Source organism: Paramormyrops kingsleyae, chromosome 4 (assembly GCF_048594095.1).
Source record: "Paramormyrops kingsleyae isolate MSU_618 chromosome 4, PKINGS_0.4, whole genome shotgun sequence".
Lineage (NCBI taxonomy): Eukaryota > Metazoa > Chordata > Actinopteri > Osteoglossiformes > Mormyridae > Paramormyrops > Paramormyrops kingsleyae.
This window is the reverse complement of record NC_132800.1, coordinates 44,892,431-44,918,481: the sequence shown is the minus strand read 5'-3', so window position 1 is coordinate 44,918,481 and position 26,051 is coordinate 44,892,431. Positions and strand designations below refer to the sequence as shown.

The window sequence follows — 26,051 nt, the reverse complement described above, 5'->3', positions numbered from 1 at the left end:
ATGTCCATTTTACAACAGCAGGTGTTTACATTAATATTCATGAGCTTGTCGTTACTCCTCCCAGACATTGATGGCATTAGTTGTGTAGATGGGAGGATGTGGAAAGACATGCAGTGTCAGTCCTGCTTTTATTTAGCTTTTGCCAACTTGTCTCCTATTGTAAACCGTGCTGATCATTTCCCCAGCACCGCCACAGCCACTCAGTGAGAATGAAGGCCCGCTTTATCATCCTGCTGCCCCTGCTCCTCCCCCTGGCAGGGGGGCAGGTCTACCACTGGGGCCCTTGCCCACAGCCAGAGGTCCAGCCAAACTTCGAACTCCAAAAGGTATCATCCGCTAACTGTGACTGCTCAGCTGGGACACACGGTAGAGTTTACACATTACCCGGTACCTCACTGCCAGCCAGCCACAATCCTCCCAGGATTAACCACTTCACAGGACAGTTTACCAGCCAATCTAAAAGGCCAAAAAGATATTTCACTACTTGCACCCAAGCATGCGGTGTGGTCATAGGCCTTAACCTGAAGGATAAAAAACCTTCCAAATCAATTCAATAAAGCAAAAAAAGGCATAAAGCTTTTGTGTAAAGATACCAGAAGAGAGTGCTCAGCACCTGCTGCTGAATCTGTAATTGTATGAAACGATAGGGCAGATATTCAAACCATGCAATACAGTCGTGTAAATTATTCTTCATATTATATAAATGATTATTATTTTCTAATTGGGTGGACTAGGGCCTCAGCAATCATCAGGGCCTCACCCCACCTCGGGATATATGAAACGGTTAGTTAAATCGTTAACACCTAAGTGTCCATGCTGATGTCATCCTAGAGCCCTCAGATACAGTAGGTTAATCTGCCCCTGAGGACTATGAACACCTGTCAAAGATGGACAGTGTGGTGCCAAGAGGAGACAGTATGTTAAATGAAACCATAAACAGCCTGTAGAGGTCACTAGAGGCCACTTCTCACTGCTTCTATACCAGGTGAACCGCGCACTGCTACAACAGCATGTCATTCCTCTTAATTGTGTGTTTTCTGTCTTCAAATGGCCATGGCAGTACCTGGGAAGATGGTATGAGATTGAGAAGCTGCCCTCCTCCTTCGAAAGAGGCAAGTGCATGGAGACCAACTACTCTATGCGGGAGGACGGCACCATCAAGGTGGTCAACACAGAACAGTTGTGAGTGTCGGGCGGGTCGCCGGGGGAGGAGTCACACCTCAGAAACTGCCTCCATTGTTTACGTTCAGACATTCGGCACTGTTTCCAGAACAAAGAGTCCAGAGGGCTGCAGCCGAGCAACAAAGACGAGGCAGTAACCGACGCACAGAGAACAACAGACGCTACTTGTATCAGTTGAGGCATGCTGTCATTCCTCTAATTTTCTCTGACCCCCCCCAGGAAAGGAAAACTGAAGTCCGTTGAAGGCACAGCTGTGGTCCAGGATGTGAACCAGCCTGCCAAGCTGGGAGTGAGCTTTTCTTTCTGTGAGTGCTAGGCCGCCATGTTACCACAGTGATTTACTGCTCTGCCCATAAGATGCTCTTTCACCATTGTGCTTCCTGCCAGTGTGTGTCAGAGATGCTTATTGTTGTTTTTGCTTTCGGAGCTTGGATTTTTTTTTTTTTTTAAAGGTTATACCAAGCCTTACATTTTTTCACCCAGCTCATAGAGTCAAGGGTGGATCAATACATAGGCTACTTTAGGCAATCAGGGCCTCACCCACCTCGGGAAAAACAGTATGGTTAATTAATTTGGCAACAACTGAGTGTCCATGCTGAATGTCCATGTTGATGCCAGCCTCAGGTCCCAGATAACTTAATCCATCCCTACTGCACATTTAACTTGAGAGGTACAAAGTACATTACTCATTTTTTAAGTAGAGTACTCAGTTCTTAGGTACAGTATTCATGGACAAATATATCGGGTATCTCCTGCAACCTGAACCGGTAGCAGATTGAATTCCAAGCATTCAGTAGGCTACTCTGAGAGCTAATTCATAATCTGGACCATAAACAGTGTAAAGTTACTATGTGTCAGCTGAGAATGTAACAACATGAATGCTCATCTGAATTCCCCCTGACCCCCAGTCACACCTTACAGTGCATACTGGATCCTGTCCACTGACTATGAGACCTCAGCAGCCGTGTACTCCTGCTTCGACGTGCTGCGGATCTTCCACGTGGAATATGCCTGGATCCTGGGCCGGACCCGCTCTCTGCCGGAAAAGACCATCACCGCTGTGAGGGACATCTTCATCAGGAGCCACATTGGCATCGAGAGGATGGACCCCACCGACCAGGAGGACTGTGACCTGCCACCAGTTTAGGGTTTCAGTTACGACCGCTGTCTGTCACCGCAGCAAAGTGAAGACGCAATGCTTCACAAGTTTTACTCATTTCACTGACACCATAATCGGTTTATCCACTATGCATTATCATTTACCGCAGCACATACTGTATGCATGCATGTAGACATTGATTTCCTAAAGAAATGCTTCTTTCTTAAAGCTATCTCAGCAAAATTGCAATATTTTCAAACTTATTGATCTAGGTAAAACATGAGAAACAGTATATATTTACGGAGGATATATTTCCAAAATGGCTTTGCGAACAGAGCTGATCTTTTACCCCTAAATCCTAAAAACTTGTACCTTTAGGATAAATAACACACTGTGGTTTAAATTATAGATGAACAGTTATTGCAAGTACAGAAAGCAAACCAGGCAAGATAAGATAACATTTTATTTATTCTAAGGGAAACTCTCATGCCAAGGCGCAACTCTCCCAGTGCTTAATTAATATACCAAAAATAAAGAATACAATAAATGCAGTGTAAACCTGCAGTGGCGGCTGCTGACCAGAATTTTTAGTGAAGCAAACTCTAGATCAGGACCTCCCAGCCGTTTTCAAATGTGATAAAAATAAATAAAAAAAAAAAATCAAATGATGTCTCACTTTTAGAATTCAAAAATGAGTTGTGGCCCACAATAAATATAACCACACAAATACTTAAGTTTTAACATATACACAAATTCCAGTAAGAGAACACGTCAAATCTGAATACCAAATATCAACTTTCTTTGCATACTTGCAATGCTGTAGTCAAAAAACTGTTTTTTTAATTTGCATTTTCTCCTAACCTTCGATTTTAATGTCTGTAATTGCACTTTATTGGTTTCATCTGTTTTTTTTCCCTTTTGGTCTAAGAGATCCTGCTGAAAGCCAGTGATCCACTCTGGTGCTTGCTGTCAAGCCTCATTAGTTCACCTACAAACCATGTGTGGCATCATTTGGTGGGCCCTCTTTCAATACCCTAACAGCCCACTAGGGTTTGGGAAATGCTGCTTTACACTATTTTGTGTGATCTCAATGCTTTCTTTTTTCTTGCTGAAGTACTGCCTCACCTGTTGTCATAAAAAAAACCTCTACTCACCTACTGTTCTCAAACACGTGAAGGGCACATCGTCTGGACGCTTCTGTTTCTGTGATCAGTAATTAACGACTGAATGTCTGATGTGCTATGTTGCTGAGTATTTGCTGACCTTGCCGGGGAGTTTGTTCAGATGGTGGAGACTGACAGATGCTGATACCTGGGATCTTCTTTTTGCTGTAATAAAGTCAATACCTGTGCTTCACTCCCCCTCCTGGAGGATGGTCACTCTTTGGAAATGCTGTCATTAAAAGTTACTTTTTTGATTTTCTTTCTGGAAAGAATTTTCATATGTGAAAATATTCATATAAGAGGCGTATGGATGTTAGCATGGGTCACCCATGACATTTTACCAGACTAACAAGATTTACCTACATTATTGAAAAACCTCATGTGGATTTTCACACCACCTATTTAGCAAATCACAAAATAATGTAACAGGCTTGTAGAATAAAATGAAATCTTGTGTTTATATTTAGTTATTAAATACATTCCACTTTTTTATGCTATAGGCATTATTAGTAAATATTTAAATCACATTTTTGCCCTCTTTACTTTGACTAAAGCAGCTTCACAATAATGTTCTATAGTGACCATCCCAAGGAGACTTACTCTTTCCATAGATTCTGTACCTCTATCCATCCATTTTTTGTAACCACTTGTCTTATTCAGCTTCACAGGTCCAGAGTCTATGGATGTAAAGCAGGGAACATCCCAGGATGGGGCATCAACCCATCACAGGCCACAATAACACACACACACGTTGGCAATTTAGTGACTCCAGTTAACCTCAGAATGTTCTTGCACTGTGCGGGGAACTGGAGTACCCAGAGAAAACCCCATGATGACAAGATGGGGAGAACACGCAAACTCCAAACACGCAGAACCAAGGCTGAGGCTCAAACCTTGGTCCCAGACAAGTGAGGCAACAGTGCTAACCACTGCTCCACCATACATGTATTCCCTTTAAATGTGTGAGCATAATGATATGACAGAATAGTCTCAGACCAAACAAAGTTTACTGGATAAGTATCTGTGGTTTGTAAGCCCATGCCACGAGTAGCGCACCATGGGGGCTGCCAGGAGTTGCTTACGAGCGCGTTCCGGCACCTCGGGGGCCCGTCTCCACTCTGGCCAAAACTCTTTGATGTCCTGCTCGCCAGATGAGCTTTGGGTTTTATGGTGCGGCGTGATCTGAGAGGCAGCCTGACTTACAACAAAGTTTTTAAGGTGCCCCCCCCCGAGCTGATGAAATTAGCCCCAGATACTGTACCCCCAGTTAATGGCCAGCCAGGGGCGTTGGTGTTCCTTGGCACCGATCCTGCTTGAGAGCTGCTGAACCTGCACGTGTCTAAAAGCCCAGTTGCGAAAGCAGCTGCAGGCTCACAGTAATGGTCCTGTGACTTCCGCTTTAGCATAAGGGGAAGCGTCTACAATCAGACTGACCTGGTGGGGTCTGATAATGGCAGCCTGTGCTGGTGGGGTTCCAGGGGCTTTCCAGAGGAAGATCAGAGTGCGCGTCTGGAATCCACGCTGTCAGGCTTAATTTTCAGCAGCGGTTGCCAGCCTCATGAGGGCGTAACAAACCTCCAGTGGTCTTCAAGCAGAGTCTCAAGCACTGAGCCTCGCCGGTGGATTGGGACCCAGCCACCTATCTCAGTGTCCATTTCTCCCCCATACCCTGGTGTGGGACATACTCCTTAATGGCCCAGGGGAGAGTCAAGGTGACTCTGCAGCTGGCAGTGCCAGTCAGGCATTGCTGGGCAGTTGTTTGTGTCCTACTGCAATCACACTTCACCCTTTGGAGAGTCACACCACAGAGAGGTGCAAATGAGCACAGCCATTTGAAGGCACCCATGATGACAGGGAGAGCGAGCACTTCGCTCTGTGCATTTCCCTTTTTGACTCATTTCTCTTTTCTGCAAAATACGTCTGCTCCAGCTGTTTCTGCACACTGTGAATCCTTGACATTCCAGTGCCTGAGATGGAGTGACGGCCATATCATTTTCCAGACTGTGTTCCAGGTCCGTTTGTCATGCAGGACACCTGTTAGCGAGCTGTCCGGAACCCTAATTATATATGTGTGATTTCCCGAGGCTGTTTGCTATGAGGTCTGCGTTCTCCGATGCCATTTAATCTTAGAAAACCCTTTTTTTACAAGAAAGTGGACATGAAAGGACTTGAAATAGCTTATTCCTCATGTTGCATGACATGATCATTATTCTGAGAGTTTCTCTCATGAAAACCTGCTTTCTAAGCCATATCAGGAGACTTTTTGATCTCTGAAGCTGGTGGTAGCCAGTTCTGGGCTTTTAGAGTCCTGGGGTGAGTTTCCCGAAGCGTTCTTAACGCTACGTCGTTCTTAAGTTCTGTGTTAAAAGATAGAACTAACGAACGACGTAGCGTTAAGAAGGCTTCAGGAAAATCACCCCTGGTTACATAAGAACATAAGAACTATACAAACGAGAGGAGGCCATTCGGCCCATCAAGCTCACTTGGGGAGAACTTAACTAATAGCTCAGAGTTGTTAAAATCTTATCTAGCTCTGATTTAAAGGAACCCAAGGATTCAGCTTGCACTACATTATCAGGAAGACTATTCCATACTCTGACTACACGCTGTGTAAAGAAGTGCTTCCTTAATCCAGTTTGAAATGTTCTCCCGCTAATTTCCACCTATAGCCACGAGTTCTTGTATTTGAACTAATGCTGAAGTAACTATTTGGTTGAACAGCATCCAAACCTGTTAGAATCTTATAGACCTGGATCATGTCCCCCCTCAGTCTCCTTTGCTTGAGGCTGAACAGATTTAGCTCAACTAACCTTTCCTCGTATGACATTCCTCTAAGACCGGGAATCATTCTTGTGGCTCTACGCTGCACCTTTTCTAAGGCCGCAATGTCCTTTTTAAGATATGGTGACCAAACCTGCACACAATATTCTAGGTGAAGTCTCACCAAGGAATTGTATAATCTTAGCATTACCTCCCTTGACTTAAACTCCACACACCTGGAGATATACCCCAACATCCTATTGGCCTTTTTTATTGCTTTCCCGCACTGGCGAGAATGAGACATGGAAGCATCAACATACACACCAAGGTCTTTCTCATAATCAGCTACCTTTATTTCAGTAGGTCCCATATAATACCTGTACTTTATATTTCTGCTCCCTACATGGAGTACCTTACATTTGTCTATGTTAAATTTCATCTGCCAGGTGTCAGCCCAGTCACTAATTAAATTAAGATCCCGCTGTAGCTGCTGAGCCGCTAGTTCAGTATCTGCTACACCACCCACCTTGGTGTCATCTGCAAATTTCACCAGTTTACTATACCGTATTTTCCGCACTATAACGCGCACTGCATTATAAGGCGCACCGTCAATCAGTGGTCTATTTTCAAACTTTTTCCACATACAAGGTGCAGCGGACTTTAATGCGCTTTAAGCAAAACAAAACAGTCAGATAAGCCAGTCAACCAAAATTTATTTTACATCACATGTTCACAATGACTGTCAACATTGTTCAAACGTTTATGAGCGTCTTCACTACTCTTTAACACGTAAAAAAACAAGAGTCTTATACCGCTAAATCAAAAGTCAGCGTATTCATAATAACTCTTGAAATTGTTAATTTATAACACGTGAAGCACTACACAATACACTCACTTTTCAATACTAAAATATTCAAATCGCTTCGAGTTCAGTATGCACAAAAGAAATTAATCCACATTTAAAGCGCACTGGATTATAAGGTGCACTGTTATTTTTTAAGAAAATCAAAGGGTTTTTAGTGCACCTTATAGTGCGGAAAATACGGTATATATTGGTGTCTATATCATTTATGTAAATTAGGAACAATAGTGGTCCTAAAATTGAACCCTGCGGTACCCCACTATGAACGCAGGCCCACTGTGACATTCAGCCTTTCATAACTACTCGCTGCTTCCTATCCGTTAACCAGTTATCAATCCAGGTCGCTACAGTTCCTAAAATACCTGTCGCTTTGAGTTTAAGTGAGAGCCTCTTGTGGGGGACAACATCAAAAGCCTTTTGGAAATCTAAGTAGATGACATCATAGGCCTTCTTATCATCAACTTCCTGAGTAGCTTCCTCAAAAAACTCCAACAGATTTGTTAAACAGGATCTACCTCTCCTAAATCCATGCTGGCTATCCCTCAAAATGTTATTTGAGTCCAGGTAATCTACCATTTTCTCTTTGATTATAGCCTCCATAACTTTACCAGTTATACAAGTTAGACTGATTGGCCTATAGTTTGACAAATTACTTCTATCCCCTTTTTTGAAAATGGGCGTTATGTTGGCATGCTTCCAATCAGAAGGTACCACACCTTCAGATAAGGATTTTTGAAACAGTAAAGTTAAGGGTCGGCAAATAATATCCCTCATCTCTTTTAACACTATACTGTAGGTAAGATGCCATCAGGGCCCTGTGATTTATTTATTTTGAGCTTAGCTAGGCTTTGCAAAACATCAGCTTCAGTTATATATATATTAGTTATAGACGATGTTGGATTAGTAATAAGAACTGGTAAGTTACTAGTGTCCTCAACAGTTAATACCCGTGCAAAACTATCATTGAACTCATTTACTATATCAATGTCGTTTTCAATTATAAGACCCTTACTATCCTGCAGATTAGTAATTTCAGCTTTTAGAGCTCTTTTAGAGTTAAAATACTGGAAGAAACTTTTAACATCATCCTTAGTCTCCAATGTGATCTTCCTTTCGACATTCCTTTTAGCTCGTCTAATGTCATTTTTTAATTCACCCTGTAGATTTATATACTCTCACTTTATTCTGTCATCATCAGTTATGTCTGGTTGGTTTCCTGGAGCAGTTCTGGGTCGACCCGTGAGATGCCAGATGAGGACTTAGGAGCAGAATGAGGGCAAAGGAGCTCCTGGACTTTGCAGATCCACCTTGTTTGAATTACAGTATTAAGCTGAACAAGCAACGTTGCAAGCATGCAACTCAAATGCAAAATGAAGGAAACAGAGAATGAGGAATCAGCAGGATGCATTACAGTTGGAAGTTTAAAGGGTCCTTCAGACAAATGTTTTGCATTTAACGTCATTTAACGTTAATGTCATAGATAGGTGGCTAGTAACCTATGTGGAGTTCTATTTTCTCAGGGGTAACACATGACCATGATTAAGAAGCACCCAGGGGATTTCCAGCTATTCAGACAATGAAGACATAGAGCAGCATTTCTGGTCTTTTGAATATTCGGTGCACTAAGAGCATTTTCGAGTGCCAGTTGGCAGGGGTAACCTTAGCTGACAGTGAAATCAGTGAATAAAGGCTTATATTTTTAGAATGTGACATGTGCAGGATTCAGGCACTGGAAGAGAAAGGCAGGCCCACAGACTCACAGCAGCCCTAAAGCGACTCCTTGCTTTTTCCACTGGAAAGTTGTAGTTGCTCTCTCACTCCAAAGCAGCAGGGGGAGTGGCTGGCTGCATTTATTGGGCTGTTTGTGCTCTACCTGGAGTCTAGGACGCCATCAAACGTGGCAGCCAGAGAAATTACAGCCCATTAATCTCGGAGGCTCTGCTTTTATGATTTTCCCCAAGCTGGGTCCTGCTGCACTTCGCTAATTATGTGACCGCATTGGTCGATCCGGTGGAAGGCCGACAGCCAATCACGGTGCAGCTAACAGCATCCCCCAGCCCTGAGACACACCTTTCGGTTTAAAATGCTGCCCCATCCCTGGCAAGCAGCAATTGATTGCAAGGGGTGCACAGAGGCATCTTGGAGAGGGGGCTTGTGTTCGACCTGCACGCATCAACTCAGTCCCCCACAGCCTAGCAGAAGCGCCATATCCTGTTCAGCCCAGTGTGAGGAGCTCCAGCCGGTCCTACAAGGTGTACAGCCCACCCGCCAGTCACACAGGTAAGACCCCCCACGTCCCCCCTGCAAACAGCCACCTCTATATTTACCTGTATTTTATGGTTCTGCTTTCCTTTCTATATTTGTGTTACATCCCAGCATTCTTTGTGCAAGGAGATACATGTCAAATCACGTGTCGTGGTTTGTAAAGAAATAGAAATATTAATCAAGTGTAACTTCACAAACTTAAGTTTGAATTCCTTCATCCAAGCATAAAGACTATGTGCACCAGACACAGGGGTGTCGGATGGGTATGGAGAGCCTGGCAGATTCTGGGGGCCCGGCACTTACTGGGGCCCCTGAATGCATCAGATTATATGTAAAATTGGAAGGGGATGGAGGGGATTTTCAGGGGCCCCAGAATTTCTAGTTACGTTCCTGCCGGGACGGTATAAAGTCACTCCTGGGTGACAGATTTCATGCAGGTTTGCTACAAAGCTGAGCTAAGCCTTTACTGGGAGGGTCAGTTTTTAATGAAAGTCTCACAAATTGTGTTCATTCAGCCATTTCTAAACCTCTCCTAAAGTCACCCCAGTATTTGCAGCAACCATCCATGTATTTTTTTTTATTCAACCAGCAGCACACCCTGTTTGGCTGATCAATACCTGATTGAGTTAATAAATAAATTAATTACGCAAGCTAGTTTTGAAGTTCAACAGATATATGGGATGAAGAGGTTTAGAGACCGGAGCGGTGTTCATCTATCCATTCAACAAGATATTAACTTTTTGCAGAACATAAGAAATTCCTGGACTTTTTATTGTCATTGTTAATTTGTTATTGTTAATGTTCTATTGTTAAATTGTGTTATTTTCTGAGTAAATTAATATTTATGACCCAGATTAATAGCCTTAAACATTTTCATTGACTGCCTAAAATTTTAGCGCAGTACTGTAGCTTCCTCCTTGGAGATTTTTAGCGCAGTACTGTAGCTTCCTCCTCTGAGACTTTAGCGCAGTACTGTAGCTAACTGCTCTGAGACTCTCGTGCAGTACTGTAGCTTCCTCCTCTGAGATTTTTGCACAGTACTATATGTCCTGCTGAGTTGAGTCAGCCTGTCAATCGCCTGCTGGTCGCCGATGGTCATCAGTCACATCACAGTCACTTTGAGGGTCCACTCTACTGACTGGCTCTTTTTTCAGTATCCTACAACCCGAACCCTCTCCCCCCAAGCCAAAACCACACTTATCAAGTGTCAGCAGATTGTACAGCTGGCAGATGTTTGGGGGCCTCTTCTGAAAATGTTGAGGACAGGGATGGCCCAGTGGCTGAACCCACTGAGGGATGAGCCAGTAACTGTAGCAGATACCCTTAGGCAGCACAGGGACTGTGAGTTGTCGACTCACCAGAGTAAAATTTACCACAGTGATTCTCCCTGAAAAATGACCCACCTCAGGTAGCAGGCTGTCACCCTACATCCTGAATCCGAGTCATCTGCCATTGGAAAGTGGGAACACAACGGGAATGGCTCATGCTGGAGGAGTCGGCCTCTTCTCCATCCTCACCGGAATGCTGGTCGCTGTGGCGATATTACCAGGTGAGCCGCATCCTTCCCTGGGGTTTAGTGTTCAGGACAATACCCCCTGTAGGCAAATCCACCCCCAGTGCGCGGCTGGCAGGCTGCTGGGTAATGACCAAAGCCCAAGGAGGTTCTCGTTTGTTGACCCCTTGGACAAACTATTTAATCTGAATCATCCCAGCAAAGTAACAGTAAAAATTACTAAGTAGGAAAATCATGAATTAGCACATGCCTGAGAGGAAATCACCTTATGCAACAATACATAATATATATCAGTCACACAGGAAGCCACTTTAAAATGCTTTTAAGCATTTGGTTTTACTAAGTCACCACATAAAGCTTGAAATAAAGAACAAGCAGTTTTCACAAAAAGAAGTCCTAAAAATCACTGGTCATGTAAGATCAGTACTGCTCTCAGCTACATCACAAAACACAACATGTATTGAATTGTAAGATGCCATGTTTGTTATCTCCAATGAATCTGGCTATTGTAAAGCAGTTTATGTGTAATTTTAGATTACAGGATACAGTGGATATGGAGGTGAAAGCTGATACGCCAGCTGATCGTCACTCTGCAGATGTGCTAGTGTGGGTTTTAACTTGCCCCCATACCCGAAGTCCATGGTGATATGAGGTGTAAAACACATCCCGCCTACCGAAAGCTCCTCCTGCACGTGGGCCTGCAGACAACGGCCTGCTGCGTGTTGCAGAAGCGCAGTAAAGCACTGTGGGAGCACTGCAGTGCAGGCAGCAGCAGCTGCTCTTTTATGGCAGCCTGCTAATTGGCTGCCTCGGGCTCCTGGCCTCCACTTTGTAGTTTAACAGGCACCCCGCCACCCACCAGCCACCCCCCGCGGCAGCCCTTCAAAGCACCATGTTGCCCCCTGGAGTTCTGTATGCATTTCTAACACGTAGCATCTGAATCTTCTGCCACACCCACCTTTCTTCCCTGCAGCATTCCTGAGCGCCGGGCCCACAGGTCGACGTCTGAAGGGCGACGGTAAGAATGGCGCCTCCTTCTTGGCCTCCTCTTCCCCCCTTCTCTTCCCCCTCTCGTCAGCATGCCGCTAATGGGCTGCATCCCAACAGACGGGGTCCTGGCAGACGCTACCACATCCGCCTCCAGGAAGCTCTCACGCAGCAGGAGGAACATCAGCTGGTACAACCAGCATTCAGACTTCTGGGGCTGGTACAAGTACTTTACAGACACAGGAAACCAGGAGGGGGTGAGTACCCACAGACCCCCCCCGCCCGCCACAGAGCTCTCAAGAATAAAAGACAAGCAAGGATCCTAAGATGTGAGGTGTTACATAGACAGGCAGTGGGCTGAGATGGGCAGGAGTGGAGTCACAGATATCAGGGGTCAGAGGTCCAGGGTCTCCTGTGGCGGCTGCGGTGTCAGTTTCCCTGGCTTACGAGGCACATGCGCTTGTGTGTCCTGCAGGTGCAGGAGCTCGACCGCGTCTACCTGGCCTACTTGAAGAACAAGAACCGGGCCGAGGGTCGCCGCTCGTACAACCTCTACCTGCGGCACCTAGGTGACATCTACAAGTCCTGCGCCGAGACTAATGACCCCAACTGCGTGGCGTCCTACATCGGCCGGCCAGTCGGCAAAGCTGAGGCCCCCCGGAGCCCCTCGGTGAAGGCCTGTGACCCCTACAGGGACCCCTACTGTGGTGTCTCCCAGCCCAGAGTGCCGGCGCCTGTCTGGGTCCCACCCAAGGCCGTGGCGCCCAGCTTCTTCTACGCACCGGCGTTGTCGCCACTGCTGTCCACTGAGCAGCAGGCGGAGCTCCTGCGCATATGCGACTCCAAGGATGTTGAGTGCCTACAGTATCACCTGCGGGCCGCCTATGGCTACCAGGCAGCCCTGGGACCTGCCCCCTCCTACGCGTACCTGGGCTGCGACCCCCAGAAGGACCCTGGGTGTGGGTCGAGACCCATCCCGAAGGCGCCTTCTGGGCTATACCAGCGCTACACGGCATGCGACCCACGCTACGACCCGTACTGCCTGAACACTGCCGCCCAGAGCATGCAGGCCCCACCCTGCAACCCGCTCCATGACAACAACTGCAACCCGCTGACGGGAGCACGGCTCGCCGGGCCTGAGCGCCACGCAATGGACGACCCGACCGCCTGCGACCCACGCTACGACCCCTACTGCCAGCAGGGCCGCCCTGCTCAGCCAGACGAGGACCCCCGGCACCGCCTGGGGCCCCGGGGCAAGACCAAGGAAGGCTATGACTGCTATGTATTCTACGATGAAGACTGCGTGCCCCTGGACCTGGCGAGTGATGCCCAGAGCAGCGCTGCCAGCAGGCTGCCTGACACTGCGGTCCGGCCCGCCCATGGCAGCGCTGCCACCTGCCACCCCTTAGATCCCAGCTGTGGGGGCCACCCTCCCCCCCAGCAGTCAGACTCTGGATCCTTTGAGCCACACCTGAACCTCGATGGCACCCGCAACAGTGGCATTGTCGAGCCCGACCCCGACTGTGACCCTGAATATGACCGCAACTGCCGCTTACGGCGCGCTGAGGAACCCGTGCTGGGGGCCAGCGCTGCAAGAGAACGGAAGTGGCAGGGGGGCTGGGCGCCAGAAGAGGAGCGAGATGTGCCCGTGCAGCACAAGGAGCCCCACTACCAGGGAGAGGCCATGCAGGACCGACTCAGCTATGCCACACAGCCTGATGGCCCGGCTTTCGACCCGCAGATGTACGAGCCCTACCAGAGCGGCCAGGAGGACCCATATGCCAGCTACAGCCCCCAAGAGCACACAGGCACGCAGCTGGAGGACATCATGGGAGAGTACAGCAGGTATGACGAGGCCCAGGACCACCGTGCCTACAGCGGAGAGTACCGGAAAAAGTAGAACACGCAGCTGGAGAGAGAACTAGTGGTCCCAGAAGGAGCAGCCCATTAGTCCCCCTCCCATGCCACCACAGACACTGCTGCTGTCACCTGGAGCAGCCAAGGGGACATCGCTCTGGCATGCCTGCCGCCTGTCTGTGCTCCCATGGCGACATGGGTATCCCAGAATCTTTATGCTCTGCCTTCCTGTGCCTTTTCTCTCCACAAACCTAAACCCTCACTTCCTCACTCATTTTAAGATTTAAAAAAAACAACGAATTAATGTACGACTGTAAGAAACCGTTCTGAATAAAGTTGACTGACTGAAAGACGCTTCGGCGGCTCCTTCTCTGGGGGCCTGGTCGCTGTCCAGCCAGGCATGAGAAGCTGCTGGTTAAACTGCTGGCAGATTAATTGTAAATACCTGGGGCCAGGTGTTAGTGACCGGAATCGGAGTTCAGAATTACATCCTCCACAGCTGGTCCATTGTTACTCCAGTGAATTCCTCCCAACGGCTAAATCCCACACACTATTGGATCAGAGCTCAAGCTCAACTTCAAAAAAACTGCAGGGTGACACTGGCTACATTGCAAAGCAGGTCTAGGGAATGGGCTTCTGACGGGCTTCGCATCTGAAGTCAGCACACAGTGCACTTCAATTCAAGAGAGATGGCAGTTTTAATGAGATTCTGACACAACATAGCTAATTCCCAATGAATAAAACCGTAAATCGCTTACATATTCCATATCCATGGCTCAAAAAATAAGGATAAAAGCATCAACATTACTATGTTGTTAGTGACAGGGGGGACACTGAGGGTTTGAAGCCATTCCACGGAACAGAAGGAACTTCTGCAATGTGAGGCATGGGGCAGAGCTGCCAAGTGGCGTGTTTGTGACCTTTATTCAGAGCAAAAATACAGTGATATTAAAATCCGTGCTTTGCTACATGCCAACGGGTGGGTAGGCAGCTGTCAGTGTACTGAAACCCGAGCGGCTTCCCAGCATGCCCAGTGAAAAGGGGCCGTGGAGGTGACATCGGTGGACGTGCCTGCAGATGCCCGTCATGTGCACTAAAACATAGAAAGCGAGCAGAGTGCAGTACACCCCCTGGTGTCCATGGTGTGATGTCCAGCTTTTCTTCTCCTGCCCCCCCCCGCCCAAAAAGACAATCAACCCCCCCCAGCTCCATGTCCTGCAGCTAACAGCGGTGCTTAGCCAGCAAATTTGCCCTCAGGTCTGGGTAGAGCAGGAACCCGGTGAAGGTGGAATCAGCGGTGTTCTCGGTGTAGACTCCGGCCGGCCCCTCCTCACCATATACCTGTAGCCAGACCTCGTCGCCCCCCACCAACTGCAGCAGCACAGACCCTGAGGCCTGGTCTAGGTCGCCGGCTTGGTACTGATCCAGGCTGAAGGTGACGGGCTTGGCGCCATGGTACAGGGCGACCTTGGTGTCCTGGCCTCTGGCGACCAGCTGGTAGTTGAAGTAGTAGAGGCCCGGCACAGCACAGCGGAACTTGCCGCTGAGCTCATCATAGTCGCGCTGCTCGTTGTAGAAGAGCTTGGCAAAGCGGATGGGCTCGCCAGAAGCTTTTACGGGTCCTACTAGACCCACGCTGAAGGCCGAGCGGTAATCAAAAGCCGTCTCACCTGGCTCTCCCTTCAGACCCGGGTATCCGGGAAAGCCGCGGTAGCCGGGCAGGCCCTCATTCCCGGACATACCTACCTCGCCCCGCTTCCCTGGTACACCTGCAGCAGGGACAAGCTGCCTGTTAGTCCCTCTCTTTATTACACCACACCCCCGCCCCAACCCCAAGATTGACAGCGCTCACCAGGCTGTCCAGAGTCGCCCTTCTCGCCCTTCCGACCACCCCTGCCATCCCGGCCTGGCTGCCCATCATGCCCAGGTGTCCCCGGGATCCCACCCATCCACCAGGCACACGCCCCACGGCCATCGAGTTCCGCTGCCACCACACCAGCCCCCAGCAGCCCCAGCACCAGCATCCAGATCAGCTCCATGCGCACGCCTGTCTGACCTCAAACTCTGCCCAATGAAAGACAGATAGATTACTCCAATAATTAAAGCATATAAAAATAAGACAGTATTAGGTATTGGAAAGCAATGTTTCTAAGTTGTTTGTGAAGCTCACAACATTCACAACAACAACAACAATGATAATAATAACGATTATAATAACAAAACATAAACATCAACAATGTTGTTGATACAAATAATAATAACGATAATGATGATGACAAAATGACAGCCAATCAAAACACTGCTTCTTTGTCTCTTCCATGGCTGTAAACACAAAACATTAATTCAGTAAATAGGCAATCAAAAGTCACAAAGACTAGAGGCTGAGCAGTCGCGTACAGAGAGATACAGTGGGGGGCCAGCCTCTTACCTGCCTTCTTGTGGTTCCTGGCCACAGCGGCCCTCGATGTGCAGATGCCCGTGTCGCGCTCGTCCCGGACGCCTCACATGTAACTGTCCTCTCCTGCCACCAGCCCGTTTCCACACACCCCCCCCCAGCACAGCCTATTAATAGCCTGCAGATGTGACAGGGCAGCTGCGCCAACTGAGCTGCCTAACAAGTGCCCCCAGCTCCATTCCCTTTTAAACCTGGGTTGAGCTTGTTCACCAGAACTGTACGCGGGCAAAACAGTCAGATCCAGTTTGAATGGGCGTAGTTATATCAGCTTTGGCAGATAACAGACACATAACACCTCCGTGCCCACAGGGGGCACCACAGCCGTCATCGCCACACAAATATGTCTTTTTACCTTGACTGTGTTCATTACAGTGTAGTTTTAACCTCCACAGACTTGATTAAACGTTTTTGAATTTTCATAGTATGTTTCTTTTGAAGACACTAAATTTCAGAGCCATTGTGCTGGTCATTTGACTCCCATCTCAAAATAGACATATACACTCACCTAAAGGATTATTAGGAACACCTGTTCAATTTCTCATTAATGCAATTATCTAATCAACCAATCACATGGCAGTTGCTTCAATGCATTTAGGGGTGTGGTCCTGGTCAAGACAATCTCCTGAACTCCAAACTGAATGTCAGAATGGGAAAGAAAGGTGATTTAAGCAATTTTTAGCGTGGCATGGTTGTTGGTGCCAGACGGGCCGGTCTGAGTATTTCACAATCTGCTCAGTTACTGGGATTTTCACGCACAACCATTTCTAGGGTTTACAAAGAATGATGTGCAAAGGGAAAAACATCCAGTATGCGACAGTCCTGTGGGCGAAAATGCCTTGTTGATGCTAGAGGTCAGAGGAGAATGGGCCGACTGATTCAAGCTGATAGAAGAGCAACTTTGACTGAAATAACCACTCGTTACAACCGAGGTATGCAGCAAAGCATTTGTGAAGCCACAACACGCACAACCTTGAGGCGGATGGACTACAACAGCAGAAGACCCCACCGGGTACCACTCATCTCCACTACAAATAGGAAAAAGAGGCTACAATTTGCATGAGCTCACCAAAATTGGACAGTTGAAGACTGGAAAAATGTTGCCTGGTCTGATGAGTCTCGATTTCTGTTGAGACATTCAAATGGTAGAGTCAGAATTTGGCGTAAACAGAATGAGAACATGGATCCATCATGCCTTGTTACCACTGTGCAGGCTGGTGGTGGTGGTGTAATGGTGTGGGGGATGTTTTCTTGGCACACTTTAGGCCCCTTAGTGCCAATTGGGCATCGTTTAAATGCCACGGCCTACCTGAGCATTGTTTCTGACCATGTCCATCCCTTTATGACCACCATGTACCCATCCTCTGATGGCTACTTCCAGCAGGATAATGCACCATGTCACAAAGCTCGAATAATTTCAAATTGGTTTCTTGAACATGACAATGAGTTCACTGTACTACAATGGCCCCCACAGTCACCAGATCTCAACTCAATAGAGCATCTTTCGGATGTGGTGGAACGGGAGCTTCGTGCCCTGGATGTGCATCCCACAAATCTCCATCAACTGCAAGATGCTATCCTATCAATATGGGCCAACATTTCTAAAGAATGCTTTCAGCACCTTGTTGAATCAATGCCACGTAGAATTAAGGCAGTTCTGAAGGCGAAAGGGGGTCAAACACCGTATTAGTATGGTGTTCCTAATAATCCTTTAGGTGAGTGTATATTATATTATAGCAGTTTTAATATGCCTGTCCACATATAAATACTATGACAAATTCTTATGCCTAGTAAACATGCACCACATGCATCTTTAGAAAGTGGTCCTTCTTGCTGTATAGAGGATTCAAGGATTCATGGGTTATATTTGTCACTTACAAGGTATAGAGTCAGACCATCACGCCCAGTAAAATGCAAGGTGGTCACTCTGCCATAATAAATAGTGGCAGCAGAAGGACATTAAAAGTAACAATATGATAATAAATAGACATGAGAAAAATGAAAGTTATACTATAAGATAAAAAGGCCAGAGATGTGCACCACGGATCCAATAAAGTGTGAGATGAATAAATAAGGAGGGGGTATGAAATAGTGTCAGTCAGGTACTAAGCAGACTGATGGCCTGAGGGCAGAAGCTCCTTCAGTGAGCAACAGCAGAAGCGCTCATCAGATGTCAGTCTGGTGAGGAGGTGGGTTGTGTCCCTGCAGATTTTGGCAGCTCTGCTCCTGCATTGTCGGAGGTAAATGTCTTGCAGGGGGGCAGATCAACATTACAGATGCATTCAGATGAACGTACCATCCTCTGCAGAGCTTTATGGTCCAGGGCAGAGCAGTTGCCAAGCCAGTCTGTGATTCGCAAGGCGAGGATGCTCCTGAGTAGTAGGTTCTGAGAATGGCCGCTGAGACCTTGAACCTCCTCAGCTGCCTTAGATGTTACAGTCGATTCATGGCTTTAGATATCTGAGTCTGTACATGATTCAACAAGGCAAGGTCATCAGGGATACAAACTTCTAGATATGAAAATGTGTTCACCCTCTCAGCTGTGACCCCTTTTATGCTGAGAAGGCTGCATGCAATCGGCCTGCTTAAGCCTCAACTCCACCACCACCTCCTTAGTCTTACAGGTGTGGAGTAAGAGACAGTTAGCCTGATGCCATTGTGTCTGACTGTCCACCTCATCCAGAAAGGCCTTCTCGTAGTTACTGGAGATCAGGCCAATCACTACTGTGTCATCCGTGAATTTGATTATTTTGTTTGCACTGTGTTTGGCCACATAATTTTGTGCATAAAAAGAAAATAGCAGCAAGTTCAGAACACAGTCTTGGGTCAGCCAGTATTGAGGGTGATGGGAGCCGAAATGTGAAATCCCACCTTCACCGGCTGGGGTCTGCTGTGGGAAAGTCTAGGACCGAGTCTCAGAGGGGTGCATTCATACCCAGAGTCCTGAGCTTGGAAAACAATGTAAGGAGGACTATGGTATTGAAAGCTGAGGTAAAATCCACAATCAGTAATCTCACATAGTTCCCTCTGCCACTGTCCAAGTGGGTAAGTAAGCAAACTGAAGTGGATAATGGTCATAGGGAAGGTGGAACATATATAACCTTTGACCAGCCACTCAAAGCACTTCATAACAAGGGCTGTCAGAGCATTAGGGTGATCATCATTTGGACGGGTTGAGATGGGCAGAAATACATCAAAACAGCCCGAAGGTTGTCAGAAAGGACACTGGTTGTGATCGTCCATATTATTTTCACATAGATGAATCGGAGTATATGAGGATAGTGTGTAATCTAAGCAACGCACGATGAAATCACAGGAGATAAACATTTGTTTTACGCATCAGGGAAGGCTGTGTGGCTGTTTCTCAGGATAGCCTACCCAGATCCATAAATCCGTCCAGAGCTTATAAAATTGTGGCCATTTCAAATCACGAGTCTCGATGGAATACGACTAGCCTTTAACGACTTTTTTATTGGTTTTATCTTTTATGCAGCACGCCCACCCTTTGTGCGTCATACTGGAGTTTATACAGATGCTTTATTGGTGCTTTCGCGGAATTCTGCGTGTCAGCTCAGAGAGGGAAGTCAGGAAATTTACAAATGCACTCTTGAATAAACGTCTGACCTGTGCCGGAGAGAAAGATCTGGACCAGTCCTGAAAAACAAAAAGTGTATTTAGCCACTATCTGATGCAGCTTTCTATCTGGATCATGAAGCCATCACTACGGATGCACTCTCCCCATTGGGGGTTTAATTTCATGATTGCGACCTGCCTGCTAATGATGCTGTACTTCATCCTGCGAAAATCGTTTTTGCCCGAGCGGTTGAACCCCGCAGCCACGGTGACTGCGAAAGCGTTTGTGTGGAAGGTGCATAAGAAGCACTGGCCGGTGTGGGATGAAAACGCCACGGAGATCGGGGTGGCGATGCGTCGTGCCATAGGGAAGTTTTGGGAAAGAAACCAGTTTGGTGTCCCTCGCAACATGACGCACCGGAATGTTACCGTGACCCAAAGCGATCTCATGCACGAGCTGCGGACTCGGGTTCCCCTCCGGACGATAGAGCCGGGAGACGGTCCGTTCTCTGGAAACGAGTGGCAGGAGTACTTACCTAGGCGGAGTTTGGAGCAGAGTCTGGGACCTCTGAAGACGTGTGCTGTGGTCATGTCTTCTGGGTCCATCGGGAACTCCGCGCTGGGAGCAGAAATTGGTGAGTTTTTCGTCAAACGTGCATAATGACGCAGATTTCATAACGGAGAGATTCCATCGTGCCGCAACACGGTGTCTACTGCTGAACGGAGCTGTAAAGCCTGTTAAAAATAGCAAATAAACGATTTATGTGGATTAAAAGTGCAGTAAAAGGAATTAATTTCAGAGTAGCAAACTGTGGGTGAAGTGAATCACTTGAGTTTGTGGAAATGCCGCGAGAGATGCATGACAGCTGAGGCGCGCGCCTGCGCTTCCCCGCTTAGATAAACACGACGCGGTGCTCCGGTTCAACGCGGCTCCCACCCAAAAGTACAGCGCCGACGTGGGCAACAAGACGAGCATGCGCCTCGTCAACTCACAGGTACAGTTACCTAAAGTCTTCATTTTGTATATGTTAAAAGACTCGTCTGGAGGCTTGACAAGACCAGGTGGTCCGTGTTTGTTTGGGGTAAGGTGATCTCATGAACGACATTCAGTTGCTGTGTTGGGAATGTCTAATTATGATTCTCTACATTTTAGAATACTATAATTTTAAAAACAAAAAAAAAACATATCGAATTATGCACTGACCTAAAAAAGTATTTAAATAAATAATTAATTGGGGAAGCTCTGTGGGCTGAGACTGAGAAGGTTGCTGGTTCACATCCCGTAGTCAGCAGAGTGACCCCACCATTGGGCCCTTAAGCAAGGCCCTTAATCTCAATTGGAGTTCCCTCATATACTGAGCAACTCATTGGCTGCTTTTCCTTCACTTGCTGGTCAAACTCCTCCCAAACTCTGTATTGTGTTTGGGTCAAGTGGCCAGGTCATTTGATGTGACACTATTACTGTCGTTTGGTGGCTTGGTGTGTCCAAACTTTTGACTGGTACTGTATGTCTTCACAACATTGAAATAAAAAAATAAAATAAAACTTGTCAACGCAAACATGAGCACATGTAACTTTATTTATAGCATATTTGACTGTACACCTACGCAATCATGATGGAGACCACAGCTGTAACTATGGTGTTTTATACTAATCTTCAATATAATGTATTAATTGTGAATTACGTTATCCATGCAAAGCAGTAGAATGCATTAAAACAACGATTTGTTTTTAAAACAGCACTAGCCCTGCCACTGTCTTTATATTTCATGTGCAAGTATTTCACAAGTGAGCTCCTTAACAGTTATCGGTTACAATTCTAGACGGAGCAAAGTCTCCCAGTCATTCTGACAGCCACATGACAGGCTGCAGTGCATGGTGGTCTAAGTCGAAAGATGTAGGGTACAGCTTCTGTATACTGCATTTTGGTGTGCCTGGCAGTGACTCGTAGTGCAGTATACAGTGGTACCTCGGTTCTCAAACTCACTAGAACCAAACAGTTTGACCTAAAACTCGATCTGAATATCAGAATTCGAACCGTGAACGCTGACCTAATATAAATTGTACGCGCCAGGAAATGAGTCATACTACAATGCATTTCTTACTTAAATGCCTTCATCACAGACTGGACGATTAACCAAATAAAGCAGCGCAACATTACAGTAACAATAAATAAACCACTAACTTACGTGTACTATTAGAGCATTTATGTCATTTGTTTAAACTTTATTTTACCAGGTAAGTTAACTGAAAACCAGTTCTCACTGCTTTATGTGATATTCGGGAGAAATAGCAGATTAGGCATTGGAACTGCCTGGAATACAAACGTCATGCATGTAACTAAACTCTTCAGCCAATAAAGGTAAAGGTGTGTCGTCACGGAGGCGGTTCCAGTTTGTGCAGCCGGGTGAGAGGTCGCAATGCATCTAACCGTGATGCATTGGGTCAGGATCAGAATGCGTTGCTTTAAGCCAGCGATGTGCACCACGGATCCAATAAAGTGTGAGATGAATAAATAAGGAGGGGGTATGAAATAGTGTCAGATAAATAATAAAGTTATTTAAACAAGTCGAACACACCTAATGACCGGACTTAATACAGAGGACTAATGACAACAACCAGAAACAGTTGATCACATGGGGATCCCACACGAGGTTAACGAGGGGGCGTGGCACACGGAAGGAGCGGATGATCGGGGCAGGACAGGGGTAATGTTGGGATAAGATCTTTATTGTTTTGGAAGCCATTAAGAAAAAAATGCTCTTCTTGTTTTATCCTGTTCATTTTGTGTTTAAATGCTAAAAAAAAAAAAACATATTTAGGTGTAATTTTGGGGGGCCGGGAACCAATTAATTGGTTTTCCATTATTTCTTATGGGAAAAATTCGATCAGAACTCGAACTTTTTAGGATTCGATCCAGAGTCCGGAACGGATTAAGTTTGAGAACCGAGGTACCACTGTATACTGAATGAAATTTACGGTTAAATATTCAAATGGCACTACAAATTGGTTGATTCACTATATAGTGGGCAAGTGGGCATTTCGAACACAGCCAATAACCAGGGTTTAGCCTGTACTGGAATTCGTTCAATTCCACCATCTAGAGGCACTTTATTGCTGGTGTGACATTGCATGTTGAAGTAATTCCCCTGAACCCCCATAAGTACCCTGTGTTGTCCCATACTGAAAGTGTGACTGATGCCTTTCTAATTAAATGACAAAAAACTCCTTACAACTGGAAACAATGGCTTAATAGACATACAGTGTTACCTCAGTTCTCGAACTCATTAGAACTCGAATTTCTTTAAAAGTCGAACCAACCAGTTTGAAAAAAATTACCTATAGCTCGATCTGAATCTCAGAACTCAAACCGTGAACACTGACCTAAGATAACTTGTACGCGTGGGGAAATGAGTCAGGCGGCACGTCTCTCAGTGTAAACAAAGGGTAAAGCTTCAGTCGCAGCCTCACATTAGCTGTGATAGCACCGTGCATGTTTACACTAACTGAATACATATATTTAGACAGTAAAAATACATTTAGACAATGATAGACAGTAACAGTAATTATTATTATATAATAAAATACATTAAAAAATAAAGATTTCTTATTGCTTATTTTAATATCAATAATAAACCATTAATACGTTTAATTATAATAATATTGTTGTGCCAAGCAGGGACAGAACGGAGACAAAGGCGCAGACGTCAGGGTATTGGGAAATACGGGGTTTAATTACGGGTAAGGGAGGCAAAACGCAGAAGGACAATACAATGAGCGGACTGGGGAAACAAACTGAAACGCGAATGAAATACAGAGAACTAATGACAACGACCAGAAACAGCTGATCACATGGGGATTCCACATGGGATTAACGAGGGGGCATGGCACATGGAAGGAGAGGACGATTGGGGCAGGGCACATTGTTTTTTTTAACTTTACACATTGATTGGATACATTTATTTTCTTACTTTACAAATTACTGTTTTGATAAAGATGTGTTTAGTACAGTATATGCTCTTCTTGTTTTATCCGGTTCATTTTGTGTTTAAATGCTAAAAAAACATATTTAGGTGTAATTTTTTGGGGCCAGGAACCAATTAGTTGGTTTTCCATTATTTCTTATGGGGAAAATTCGATCACAACTCGAACTTTTTACGATTCGATCCGGAGTTCTGAACAGATTAAATTCGAGTTCTGAGGTACCACTGTATTTCCTTAATTCATGGTGACCTGACATGACATAAGTACAGTTGTTTCTCGGTATCCTCGGACCCCCCACAGTCCAGTGCGGGTACTAATAAAAGTGAGGCATGTCCTGATTGAGGAGCCTTATGACCTGAGGGCAGACGCTCCTCCTGAGTCTCTCTCTTCTTGTTATGATGTTGTGGAACCATTTGCCTGAGTTCAGCAGAGGAAAGAGACAGTTACTGGGGTGGGAGGGGTCTTTAGTGACTTTGATCGCTCTGGTCCTAAAGGGAGGGTAGATCACATCTGCACAGAGGAACGGTCTCAGGGTCCCTGCTCTGTATTCTCCCACCTTATAGGATGTTATGAGATGTTATATATTGTTGTTTCATTGGGGAAAAAGAGTTTGTACAAAGTACTGAATACAGAGGTACCAATATTTTTGTTAAAGTTTTGTTAAAAAATATATCCCTCAAGAAATATTTGCTTGGAATACATGTAATTAAATTCAAGGTTGGATCTTTCTCTCTTTTCAGTGTAAGATTAAGCTAATTCACTATAAGGTTGATTTTTAACAGCCATTTTTACTCATCTTTACCAGGGGTGCCTATCATAGTGGGGTGGGGGGGCTGTACTTTGAATCATCACTAGATTCCTTATATTACTTAATTCAGTGTAAGTACTATGTAAATAGTTGTTGTGCTGTATTGTTAAGGAATATTAACAAGGAAGAACCTACAGCCACAGTGTGTTTTCAGTGGAGAAATACAAAGAATAAAGTTATTTAAATTACAAGTGCATGTATAAAATATAATTATACATATGTGGATACAGAGGGCAATTGTATTACTAGCAAGGGAATCAACTGATCTTTAGCCATCCAGGACAATAAGCATGTATATTGTTTGCTAATTATTCACTACAGAGAAACACACATGTATGCTGTAACTAACTGGTTGAGATATTGAGGTTGCCGGTACTTCTGGTGAATTTCTCAAGAGTTTAGTGGATTTTCTCTCTCCTGCCCCAAAGGTCCTGACTTCTAAGTATACTGGATTCCTGACTGATCCCCTGTACAGCACAGGCGTCCTAATTGTGTGGGACCCCTCTCCCTACTCCAAAGACCTCTATGCAGTGAGTGTTACCTAACGCCCCCATGTTGGGGTGTCAATGGCTCTCACTGTCTGCCTCCATATCAGCTTCTGTGTTCAGGAGCCTTCACACCTCACACCGTAACATCTCGATTTGCAGTGACCCGTCTGTGAGGTCACAAACCCTCATCTTCATCAAGGTAAATCGTAGCTGCTCTGCCTCCACAGTGGTATAAGAAACCAGACTTTAACTTCTTCAGGACGTACCTGCAGTACAGGAAGCTCCACCCAGAGCAGCCGTTCTACATCCTGAGTCCGAGCTTTCAGTGGAACCTGTGGGACATCATTCAGGAGAACTCCCCAGTGCACATTCAGCCCCACCCCCCGTCCTCTGGCATGCTGGGTAAGTTAGCTGTTAGCCAGACTGCAGTAGAGCACTAAACAGACAGTTGCTGGGTAATGCATAACCACTTCCTGTTTCTTCTCTTAAGGCATTGTGGTGATGATGAACCTCTGTGAGCAGATCAATGTGTACGAGTTCCTGCCGTCGCGCAGGAGAACCAGTCTCTGCCACTACTTTGAAAGCATCCGTAATAAGCAGTGCACTATGGGACACTACCACCCCATAACCTTCGAGAAGAACCTCATAAAGCGACTCAACCATGGGACTGATTATGACATCTGCTCCTCTGGGAAGGTGACTCTGCATGGATTCTAACAGCTGAACTCTTCTCCGGGTATTTTACCCATCAGGAGAGTTTTTTCTCCTATGGGCAGTGATGATTTCACTGATTTTTAAATAAAATCAATTGATAGACCTTTATTATTATTATTATTATTATTAGGAAAATCAAGACTAGTGACAGTAACAGCCTTTGTTACCAAGCAAAACTGAATTTCCTGTCGATTTTACTGCAGTCTGCAAGATGTCGTCTCCTTTGGAAATGCGATCAACACAGGTTATGGTAAATAACCAGCGGCCATAAACGCTGACGGTTTTTGCAGGTCAGAACCTGTGCTCCCCACCCACGCAAACCAGCTGCTTACTGTGTCGCTTCA

General features: G+C 45.9%; 4 protein-coding genes across 8 annotated transcripts in view; 3 read left to right on the top strand and 1 right to left on the bottom strand.

Annotated features, from left to right (window-relative positions):
• The window catches only part of LOC111838088 (apolipoprotein D-like), a 5,603-nt gene extending 1,966 nt beyond the window's left edge, over positions 1-3,637 (top strand). For 2 of the 3 annotated variants that reach the window (XM_023800688.2, XM_023800689.2), the window contains exons 3-6: positions 186-326; positions 1,061-1,182; positions 1,402-1,487; positions 2,091-3,637. In XM_023800688.2, coding sequence (XP_023656456.2) covers positions 186-326; positions 1,061-1,182; positions 1,402-1,487; positions 2,091-2,329 — 588 coding nt within the window. In that variant the 3' untranslated portion in view covers positions 2,330-3,637. The remainder of the gene's footprint in view (positions 1-185; positions 327-1,060; positions 1,183-1,401; positions 1,488-2,090) is intronic. The other variant, XM_072711478.1, reaches the window with a different exon arrangement.
• On the bottom strand, positions 2,091-20,357 carry LOC111838089 (adiponectin-like). 2 transcript variants are annotated; one of them, XM_072711476.1, is made up of 5 exons: positions 20,250-20,357; positions 15,541-15,752; positions 11,803-15,457; positions 10,735-10,862; positions 2,091-4,121 (listed from the first exon to the last, which is right to left on the bottom strand). In XM_072711476.1, the coding sequence occupies exons 2-3, from the start codon at positions 15,725-15,727 to the stop codon at positions 14,910-14,912; spliced, it is 735 nt and encodes a 244-aa protein (XP_072567577.1). In that variant the 5' UTR covers positions 15,728-15,752; positions 20,250-20,357; the 3' UTR covers positions 2,091-4,121; positions 10,735-10,862; positions 11,803-14,909. The 2 variants fall into 2 exon arrangements, with proteins under 2 accessions (XP_072567577.1, XP_072567576.1); XM_072711475.1 differs by lacking the exon at positions 20,250-20,357 and adding an exon at positions 16,117-16,928.
• On the top strand, positions 10,752-14,038 carry LOC111838083 (uncharacterized). Its single transcript, XM_023800679.2, has 4 exons — positions 10,752-10,880; positions 11,818-11,862; positions 11,952-12,088; positions 12,307-14,038. The coding sequence occupies exons 1-4, from the start codon at positions 10,808-10,810 to the stop codon at positions 13,729-13,731; spliced, it is 1,680 nt and encodes a 559-aa protein (XP_023656447.1). The 5' UTR covers positions 10,752-10,807; the 3' UTR covers positions 13,732-14,038.
• On the top strand, positions 19,698-26,051 carry LOC140577576 (beta-galactoside alpha-2,6-sialyltransferase 1-like). 2 transcript variants are annotated; one of them, XM_072711471.1, is made up of 6 exons: positions 19,698-20,348; positions 20,611-20,708; positions 24,934-25,035; positions 25,221-25,395; positions 25,484-25,689; positions 25,911-26,051. In XM_072711471.1, exons 1-6 carry the CDS (start codon positions 19,829-19,831, stop codon positions 25,959-25,961), a joined length of 1,152 nt encoding a protein of 383 aa, XP_072567572.1. In that variant the 5' UTR covers positions 19,698-19,828; the 3' UTR covers positions 25,962-26,051. The 2 variants fall into 2 exon arrangements, with proteins under 2 accessions (XP_072567572.1, XP_072567573.1); XM_072711472.1 differs by having other exon boundaries at positions 25,484-26,031.

What these genes read in the sequence shown, in the direction of transcription:
- LOC111838083 (XM_023800679.2), top strand. Translation starts at nt 10,808, where the DNA reads ATGGCTCATGCTGGAGGAGTCGGCCTCTTCTCCATCCTCACCGGAATG. An exon ending in CGCTGTGGCGATATTACCAG is followed by an intron (nt 10,881 to 11,817) that starts GTGAGCCGCATC and finishes TCTTCCCTGCAG; the next exon opens with CATTCCTGAGCGCCGGGCCC. An exon ending in ACACAGGAAACCAGGAGGGG is followed by an intron (nt 12,089 to 12,306) that starts GTGAGTACCCAC and finishes TGTGTCCTGCAG; the next exon opens with GTGCAGGAGCTCGACCGCGT.
- LOC140577576 (XM_072711471.1), top strand. Translation starts at nt 19,829, where the DNA reads ATGCAGCTTTCTATCTGGATCATGAAGCCATCACTACGGATGCACTCT. An exon ending in TGCGCCTCGTCAACTCACAG is followed by an intron (nt 20,709 to 24,933) that starts GTACAGTTACCT and finishes CCTGCCCCAAAG; the next exon opens with GTCCTGACTTCTAAGTATAC. An exon ending in CCCGTCCTCTGGCATGCTGG is followed by an intron (nt 25,396 to 25,483) that starts GTAAGTTAGCTG and finishes TCTTCTCTTAAG; the next exon opens with GCATTGTGGTGATGATGAAC.
- LOC111838089 (XM_072711476.1), bottom strand. Translation starts at nt 15,727, where the DNA reads ATGGAGCTGATCTGGATGCTGGTGCTGGGGCTGCTGGGGGCTGGTGTG. An exon ending in GGGCGACTCTGGACAGCCTG is followed by an intron (nt 15,458 to 15,540) that starts GTGAGCGCTGTC and finishes TCCCTGCTGCAG; the next exon opens with GTGTACCAGGGAAGCGGGGC.